This window comes from Glycine soja, chromosome 8 (genome assembly GCF_004193775.1).
Source record: "Glycine soja cultivar W05 chromosome 8, ASM419377v2, whole genome shotgun sequence".
Lineage (NCBI taxonomy): Eukaryota > Viridiplantae > Streptophyta > Magnoliopsida > Fabales > Fabaceae > Glycine > Glycine soja.
Window position 1 is genome coordinate 16,091,640 of NC_041009.1, and position 10,444 is coordinate 16,102,083.

The following is a 10,444-nucleotide window of genomic DNA, read 5'->3' on the forward strand; positions in this document are numbered from 1 at the left end:
ATCTGGACATATGCTTTTTATTGTCACTTGAATTTCAACTATATGCATAAATTGACTTCAAATTATTTTGAATTATTTTTTAATATCAAATACAAGTTGATGCTATCACAAACATCAAAAACGCTTATGGGGTGGATAGAAATTGGCAAGGAGATCCATGTGGCCCAGTAGCATACATTTGGGAAGGTCTAAATTGTAGTTATGATAACACCCCAAGAATCACATCCTTGTAAGTTAATGATTCATAAAATAAATCATGCATAAATTCATAAACTCAAACCATCAAATGATAATATATTTGGAAATGCAATCAGGAATTTGTCTTCAAGTGGACTGACCGGACAGATATTATCTTTCATCTCCGAGCTCACTATGTTACAGTATTTGTGAGTACCTCATCTCATTTGGTTAGCAAATGATGGAACCAAATCCATTCAATTTGTAACTTTTTCTCCCCTTGGAGTTTTATAATTGTAATGTTTGCATTTTCTTCTTTCAGGGATTTATCAAACAATAGTTTAAGCGGGTCAGTACCTGATTTTCTGACACAACTGCAATCACTTAAAGTCTTGTAAGTTTAATCCCATATCCTTCATCAGTTCATTTTCGTTCCTTGTGGAAGAGAAAGGGGTGTCATATTCGTCCTCTTTGCACAGAAACTTGGCGAAAAACAACCTTACTGGTCCAGTTCCCGGAGGACTTGTTGAAAGATCAAAGCAAGGTTCACTATCATTGAGGTTTGCATCCAAAATATATTTGATATTGAATATTGTAAATTAATTTCTCTATCATAGCATTATATTGTTAGACTCAAGAATTTGAAATTAGGAACTGGAAGGTTTAATTGAAAGAATTCTAGAATTAATATAGAATTTGTAGTACAAAACACGGCCTTAGCTGCAACAGGGAGTCTCCTCCTTTGGACAAACTTCAGCAATTTAACACATAATGAATCTATTTAATAAATGTACACGTGACTGTCATACTTCACTTCATAAGTGTCAGTGGGTTACTAAACAGTACACATATAACTGTCTTATCATGTATATAGTGAAGACTGTTAATCATTTGAGTTTTTTTCTTTCCCCTGATCTTATATTAATGCAGAATGAACTTGAATTCAGATTATTAACATTGCAATTTCTTCACTCATCTTCGCAAAATTATTTTCTTAGAAACTTTAAATAAGAAGTACCAGCAAAAGTTATTGATAGCTGGAACAAATATGTGATAGTAAATGCAACTATTTCTCTGATTTTATTCTTGTATGAATGATGCTAGCCTGGATCAAAATCCAAATCTATGTGAATCTGATCCGTGCATCCAGCAGACAAATAACAAGCAGCCAGATGGTGATCAACAGAAGAACAAAAGTAATATAGTTATCCTGGGGTGCCTGCAATAATTGCTGTTGATATATGGGTGTCACCATCATCTGAAAAGATTCTTGACAATCCAAAATCAGATATTTTGGCGCGGAGATTCTCGTCGAGTAAAATATTTCTAGTCTTAACATCTCTGTGAATAATTGGGGGCTTGCAACCATTATGAAGGTACTCCAAGCCTGCAGATAATTGAAGTGGTAGTAGTAACTTCAAGTTTACTGTAGCATAATAGAATTAAAGTAGGTAATTTTAATTTTGCTTTTGTGCCTCCCTTAATCCTCACCTATTGTGGAATCCAAAGCAATTTGAAATCTCTGTTCCCAACCTAAGAATGTTTGACTTTCACCTGCATCCAAGGAATGTTAAAAAAGTTGGAATACAAGTGTGAGGTAAAGTCATATATTGAATAGAAGTAAAATAATTGAGTATCATATAAGTAAAGAGAAAACTTATAAATCTGAATCTTAAAATTTTAGATTAACGTGTAATGTCAAATTTTTTTATATGATTATCTATGACTTCTTTCCGTTCTCTCATTCAATTCTCCAACAAAAAAAGTATTAACATCTTAAATATGTCCCCAAAATATACATTTAAGTATGTTTGGATATTTTTTTTCATAAATTAAAATTAACTTTTTCAAAAATTAATTTTTTATTTATACATAAATTAATTTTAATTTATAGTGAAGTTTATTGTTTTTTCTCCTATAAATACTTATAAGAAGTTAACATACCCTTAGTACATTGTATGAGTCCCACTTGATTAGAATAAAACCATTTATATGTTATGCTCAAATTATAAGCCTTTTGCACTCTTAGCTAATTTAATAAATAAGTCTTTTGGTTTGATTCTTCTCTTATACTCACGTTATAACAATTGATATTTTCATTAAAAGTTGAATTATAAAAAGGCTATCTTTTTCTTGACACAATAAATAGGCTATATATAGGCTAGATTAAAGTGAAATATAAAAAATATTGATATGTAACCAAAGTCATTTAGGGAAAAAGCTAGGCTACCGTAAGGTTCAAGTTGATATATAGCATGAAGTTGTCACACGAAAGTTAGCTATTAATAAAGGAGGTGACATACAATGTCATGATTCTCATATTAAATAGAATAAAAAGCTTAATATGATACTTAAGCTAAAAGACTTTTTCACTATACTTTTAGGTTAGGATTTCCTCTCGTGTTTAAGTTATTATAACATGGATATTCATATCTACGGTTAAAATATATATTCTTGGTCAACCGAAGACAATTATAATGGACAAAAAGTAGTATATAAAATGAATTACTAATATTTTGGACACAATATTAATTAGTCCATGCTTGTTTAGTGTTTATTAATCAGAAGAAGTATTACTTTATTTTTTTCAAAAAAAAATCTCAAAAATTTCTAATAGAAAAAAAAATTAAGTTTAAAATAACTCAATTTATTTAATGGCTAAAATTACTTAATTTAAATATGCACCAATCCCTACAAAAAGCGCATGAAATAAAACTTTTGCACTACATATAAACATATTTAAAACCTGATAGCTTCTCAGCTAGGTCTCCGTTGGTCATGTATTCATAGATGAGTGCTGTTCTGGTGCCTTCATTGCAATATCCAATAAGTGGAGTAAAGCATCTATGGTGTACTCTTGTGAGAATATTTGCCTGCAGATCAGATAGAGTCCATGCCATCATCTTAAGTGACTTGAGAATATTGAGGGTTAAAAGCAATAAGTCTTCAATTTCTATTTATACATAAAATCCAAATTGGAAGTTGATCCTTAAGTTAAATCCATATTATTGTTTGTATTAATTATTTTTACATTAAATATATTTAATAAAAAAAGATCAAAGCTATAACCACAAACAATTAGAAGACAGAAAATGATAGTTTAAAAAAATTCAAGATATATTTATTGTTATGAATTAAATTAATCATTTTTCTTAATTTTGATGAATTAGATAATTATGTTTTATAAATAGGATTATATATATATACCTCTGTCTGAAATTGCCGAACACCTTGAGTTGAATGAGAGAGCATCTTCACGGCTACTCGTGTTTCACCTATGCAACCATAGTAGACAGTTCCAAATCCTCCTTTACCCACAACCCTCTCAAAATTATTCGTAATCATTTGAACCTCTGAGTAGCTGAACTCTTGTTTCTTCGAGTCTACATATTCCATTTTGTTGGAAAACTTCAACTTCTTCATACTCACAACAACTGATATTGAAGAAAGCACAGTACAATTTGGTTACTACTTTACATTCAGTTAGTATGAACATATTAAACAGTATATAGAGTGAGGACAAGGAGGTTATTCAAAAGTTTTCTTTCCCGTAATTACTTTATCGTTCTCTCTCTTAAGTTAATAATAATAATAATAATTTATAAACATTTCGCCAACTCCTGCCTTATCATACAATTTTATACCTTCAAATCAATTATACGAATTGTTATCGTACCTTGTACTCTTCTAAAAACAAATAATGATACTGCCAAAAGGATGAAGGCTCCCGCAAGTGTTGCTACCAACGGAATTACAACCCTGTTTCTCTTGTGGCATGGAGTCGAGGTGCAAAGATTTTGATTTCCATCAACACTAACACAAAACTTCCGTGATTTAGTAATTAATTGAACTAATAAAAAATGATTAAGAACTTAAAATGGATTAGGTCTGAATCAATTTTCTGATTTTGCATTTGAGACCTCTCTCATTTAAATTTGACAAAGGTATAAATTTTTTATGTATTTCAATTAGATTAGTTAATGAACAAATAAGCAAAAGCAAAAGCGAGCTATAACGAAATATTATGCCTGCCAAAAGCAAAAAACGATTAGGGAGGACATGCTGGGTAGTAAACTACACAATAACAGCTGCAGACTTAAACATTATTCCACTTTAAACATTTTAAAGAAGTTTTAAAAGATATTTTACATCGGTTAAATTTTAAATCTTAAAGCCTAATACCGTATTTTCACCCAAAATTTTATAATTTTAAACCTTATAAGTATGTCACTCTTTTCACTTATATAGTTTTTCTTACTATCTTAGCATGCATCAATTTTTTTTTCTTTCAAATTTTATCCGGATCATGTTATTCAATTTTCTCGAATTTTATCATTCTTCTATTTAATATTTGACAGATACTTAACGAAATGATAAAACTCTAGAAAATTGAATAATATCATAATAAAATTCGCTAAATCATATTAATTTGGTGGTAAAAAGTGTAATCAAGCCAAAGCCGAAAACCCACAAACAAATTAGTTACTTAATATTTTGCATTTGCATCTTATTTTTCTCATCCTACATGGAAATTCTTACAATGGTTTAACAACTGGTATGAATTTAATGCCTGACAATTACTAAGGACTAAAGCGCATTAAATTTGCTTGTTTAGGAACTAAAACTTACAATTTTTACGTACAAGGTCAAAACAATAATATGACATAAACGTGATTTAATGAAATAGAAAATATGACATAAGCCAACAAATTACCAGATAAAGCTTAACAAGCTTACCTTAATATTAGTGACCCATTCTTTGATCTCTCAATTAGTTTTGCAGGAATTGACCCCGATAGCTTATTCCCTCCTATATTTCTTCAATCGAAAGACAATCATATGATCCTCTCTATTCTCAGAAATAAAAATATCAAAATCATTTAAAATATAATATATAGTTCTGCTCAAAATACAACTTACAAAATCCTCAGGTACTCAAGTTGAGATAATGACTCGGGCACAAAACCATTTAAACTGTTATCTGAGACATCCCTGTTAATTGAGTAAGTGAGAAGACCATAGCATGTAACAATTCCACTGGTGATGTTCCAAAAAATATGTGTAGACATACTAACTGTATTAATTATTATGTGTAAGCTTTGATTAAAATAATTGACTAATTGTATATAGATTTATATAGTTATAATGGGAAAAAATTATAGATTTGGTTACACTTTTATGTGGTAATTTTAAGATTATGATCAGCCATAAGCTAAACTTAAAATAAATACGCTTAATTACAATTTTAGTCCTTCTATTTGTCTTAAATTTCGATTTTAGTCTCCTTATAATTTAGTTCACGAAATCTAGTCTTCTAGTTTTTTACAATCTCTTTATTTTAGTCATCAATCTTGAAATTAGACGTTAACTGTTACTTGTCCACGTTGATTGTTAGGTGTCGCATTTTTGTTAGAAATTAACGTTAATTAGGTGCACAATATTAACGTCTAATAAAAATGCGACACGTAACGGTCAACGTTAACAAATAACAGTCAATTAACAAGTTTGGAGTTGTGGATTGAAACAATGGAATTTCAAAAAATATCTGTAGGTTAAATTCGTGAATTAAATTATATGAACACCAAAATTGAAATATGAGATAAATAAGAAAATTAAATTTACAATTAAACTAAATAAATAAATAAAAGTATTTTAATCAATTTTAAAATGACTAGGATGCAAAAACATAACGCATGCGTACCTAGAATTTACTCTGTATATGCATGTAATTTAATGCGAAAAATCTGTACATATAATTCAGTGGCTACTTACAGGGACTGTAGTTCTGAAAGATCTGAGACTGAAGCGGCTATCTGCCCTCCTAGTTTGCTTGAGCTAAGGTTCCTATTTGTCATTGATACAATCATACAATTAACGTTATTAAAATGAAAGTTGGCAGCGATGGTGGTACGTACACATGTCAGCTTAGACAGACATAAAATACATGTAAGTATATATACAAATTTTTTACTCCAATAACTGTAAAATAACATTAAATAAAAAATAATTTTTCATAACAAAATTGAAAAAAATAATTAAAAGAGAAGTGCACGTATGAAATAGTAATTTGTATAATAGGTATAGATAATAATTGTCTTGTATTATTTAGATAAATATATATTTTATTTATATTATTGGGATAAAAAATTCCGTATGTATATACTCCTAAAAATTTCAAGAATTAAGAATGTAACTTAATTAATTATCAGCACTCACAATGATATGATTCTAGGATTGATGCCGTAGCTGCAGTCCAGGCCACTCCATCTGAACTTTTCTGGAAGACATGGGTCCCCTTGCCAATCTATTCTGGATATCCCATAGTAGCGTTTGATGTTCTCCATGGCATCAACTATAGTTTCCAAATACAATTATGCGTAACCGTGTAAGAGCCGAGAAATTGATGGAAACAAATTTGCTGGTGAGTTAAACAGCAGGATAGACAGGTGTGTATATATATATAAGTGGAATACGTACATACCATCTTTAATATCTGTTGGTGAATTTAGATCTGTTATTAATTCATAAACTTCAAAAGCATTGAGAATTGGGGGAGCATCCGATTCTGCAGTTGCTCTAATTGAAAAGCGAACGAAACCTTGAGTTGCATTTTTGTTACTAATAGTGACAGGCTTCATATATTCGAGAGTTATAGGCTCAGAGAGTATGTTTTCATCATTGAGAGTGATGTTGATTATCCTTCTGAGCCCTGGAGCAAGCTTTTGAATTTCAGCAAAGTGAAAGTAGACATAATATCTGGAATACTTGTTCAAGTGAACATTCCATTCAATTTCATAGTCATAGTACAAGTCATATGAGCGATTGAAGGACTGCACTGCGGTTTTCAAGACTTCAGCTGGTACTTTATAAATATCATTGCCAGATTTATTAACATCTATGGTTGTATTGATCTTATACCAATCTTTAACATCGGGCGAGTACCACCTGCGATCGTAGATATCGTCCTTGTACCTATAGGAAACATTGTCGATCCCTTAAAATATATATGACCACCTTTTGTGCTTTGTTAAGTGTTCCTCTGTTAATTAGAATGGGTAAATAAATAAAAGATCATACATGCATATGTGGGTATTGTTTTTCAAAGATATTACTCGTAGCAAAAACGGATCACCTAAGCTTTTATCACTTAACATTTCCAATTCTTAACAGGCCAACTAATTTACGTATGTAAGCTTCCACTTTTTGTATATCTACTTGGACAAACGATTTTTAAAAAGCTAACTTAAACAACAAAAAGTCTCAATTAATTAATTCCATAGAAAAATGTTAATTTATTAACTTTTGTTAAAAATATGAGTGAGAAATTTCAACTCACGAACTTTTTCCCTCTTCATTCTCCCTTTCCAATCACTGATCAACTTATATCTCCACAATGCAACAAAGTCTCAATAGCACTAAATGTTAACTCTAGATTTTGGGTGTCTATCCATAGTATTCCTAAGTTAAAAAAAAAAGTAGAGATTATTGAAACAAGATAGAGTTCACCTTTTATAATAGGTTTCAACAGGGCCACCGACATCAAACCGCCCCCAGAGGTGTAGATATGATTGTGACATGATTTGGTAAATGGAAGTGCTTAAAGGTCGTAACTCTAATGACGAAATGAAAGGTGTACCAGTGTCAATATTAACCAGACACACTTGTATGGTGTCTGTTGTGGGAGCATGAATAATCTCGGTCCAAAGATAGGAATATTTTGCCGGGTTAACATTTATCCAGTAGTAGACCCCAAGATAGAGATCGAACGTAGGGGGATGATTTTTTCCATCGTAGTTTCCATATCCGAACATAGCCCGAATCAGATAACTTTGCTGTTCACCTTGCTTATACTCGGGCTTCAGAGTATAACAGTTCCTATTTCCCTCAGGGAAGCTTCTCAATGTGCGTAGTTGTCTTCCAAAACCAGGGATATTTATGTCAATAAATTGGGAAGACGCCAACAAGTTTTCTCCCGTTTCTATGAAATCTGTGTCTGTCTTATAAAATGTACTTGTTTCCTCGTCCAAGTAATCGTTACTTGCTCCACAGTCAATGCTTATAAATCCTACAATTTTTTTTAATTAGCTAATTGAGCTAGATGCAACATTTGATGAGACCACACAAACACTAAAGCCTAAATTGTAAGCAAAATAGTCATGATAACACAATATCCTCGTAGGTCAAATGAGTGTAGGTAAAATTACAGCACAACAAAAAACATCTTACAGTAATTAAAGACATTAATAAATAATAAATACATAAGTACAATTTTCTTTCAATTGAAATATTAATAATAATTTTACTTAATTTTTTAAAATAATATATAGATGTGTTAAGAATAAAAATAATGTTGAAAATAATTGAGTTAAATGGATACTGATTGTAAAGATTACTGCCGAAATATTTAAATGATAAGATTGATAAGAAAAGAAAAATAAGCAAAAAAGTTATGTTTCGTTCAACTTTATTTTTTCTTCTTTACAATGTATTTTAAAGTTTAAGTTAAAAATAAAAATTTATTTTTATACTCTAAATAAATTAAAATTTAATACTTGGACGGGGAGACTCTCACTGCATCTTTACTTTTAAAATTTATTCAGATATACAGTACACAGTATATCTTGCATCTAGGAAAAGGAAAAAAAATTCACTCAACCATCTATTCCTTTTAAACTAGCTACCATATTTTATTTATATCTCTATATTAAATTTTAATAAGTTTTTTAAAGAAATTATTAATAGTTAAATAAACTTATATATGTGGAATTAGTTATCCATAGTGTGAATTAGTAAAAAAATAATGTTTGGGGACGAAAATAATACAAACTAAACTACTAGTTTTAAAAATAAATTAGAAACTATTTGATAATTTTAGCCTAAAAAAATATTAAGCTAAAAACTCCATTTAATTTTATCATACCATATCAATTGATCACTTGCATTATTTGTTCATCATGAAAAAAGGAGGGTTTTTGTGTGTATTGCTAATAACAAATCTTAAACCTAAAAAAAATTATTCAAATCCTTCGATTAGATTAGTTATCGCAAAAATCAGTAGATACTTATATTAGTTATAAAAAAAAATCCTCCCACTAGACCGATCTTAGTGAGCTTTCTAAATATATTTTGAGTGAACAATTTTGTTTATAAAAAAAGAGAATGAAAAATGTGCAGCCAAATATTACCTAATAAATACTTTCTCTCCTTCTCTCATGCATATGTGGATTTGTAGTTGAGAGAATCTTGAACAAATTAAACATGCCCCATGCATTAGTTTATATATGTGGAATAAAATTTAAGGGCTTACCGCGATTGTAATCCTCAGTGATTTTCTCTCTGAAACGCGGATGCGGCTTTGAGTCACCACCAGGAATAAATAAAATGTGAAGGCAAACGTTCAAGGTAAAAATCCATACCAGTGCGCTCCTCATACTATCTGTATGCATGTACAACACAATGACCAGACACACTTTCCTTAAGTCTATCATAGCATATATAGATGCTAGCTCATGCTCTCTGCACTTTAGTATAGAACTTGTGTTGGAATTTTTTTCCCCCTTTATTGACTTGACTAATTAAGCCGGATTACCATTATTTCTACTCACAACGCACGTTTCGCTTTAGTTTGTTTGGAACACCACAAATTACGTTTGGTCTGAGAGATTTCGCATTAGAGACCAGAAATTGCCGTGCGCTAACAGTCATGTCCATATCCATATCTATCCAAGTCTGAACCGCATGTTTAGTGTCCTTATACGAGTATGAGTCAAGTTGGTTGCATTACCATAGCTAAAAAATCTACTAGGTAGCCAATAACTGTACACCTATGCTTGCAGCTTACAAAAGACCAAGTCAATAGCCTTGTCCTTATCACTAACGTAATTTGTGTGGGAACATTTTTTTCCAAACATGTGTCCAAAAATGAGGAAAAAATGTTTTTTTTAATATTTTATTTAAAAAAACCCTAAAAAAATTAAATGGGTTTGCTTAATTTTTTTCTGACTTTTCAATGTGTTTTTAATTTTTTAATTTTATGTGTTAATCAAGTTTAATTTGAATAAGAAATATGATTATGATTAAAAACTATAACATTATTCTTTATTCATTGTAATTTACATAAATTACAACCAAAGAATAAAAATATAATAATTTAGTTAAGTTATTATTTTTTGTGTTAACTACACTTAATTAACACAAATAATAACGTAATATTTGACAATTTTAATTAAAAAATCTAATCCAATGAATTCATATAAAAATTACAGTA

General features: G+C 30.1%; 1 protein-coding gene across 1 annotated transcript; it reads right to left on the reverse strand.

Annotated features, from left to right (window-relative positions):
* Positions 1 to 1,060: 1,060 nt before the first annotated feature.
* On the reverse strand, positions 1,061 to 9,825 carry LOC114422345 (putative leucine-rich repeat receptor-like protein kinase At2g19210). Its single transcript, XM_028388659.1, has 12 exons — positions 9,485 to 9,825; positions 7,684 to 8,242; positions 6,659 to 7,149; positions 6,394 to 6,529; positions 5,950 to 6,021; positions 5,098 to 5,169; positions 4,915 to 4,995; positions 3,854 to 3,990; positions 3,385 to 3,611; positions 2,924 to 3,050; positions 1,669 to 1,731; positions 1,061 to 1,564 (listed from the first exon to the last, which is right to left on the reverse strand). The coding sequence occupies exons 1-12, from the start codon at positions 9,663 to 9,665 to the stop codon at positions 1,383 to 1,385; spliced, it is 2,328 nt and encodes a 775-aa protein (XP_028244460.1). The 5' UTR covers positions 9,666 to 9,825; the 3' UTR covers positions 1,061 to 1,382.
* Positions 9,826 to 10,444: the final 619 nt, after the last annotated feature.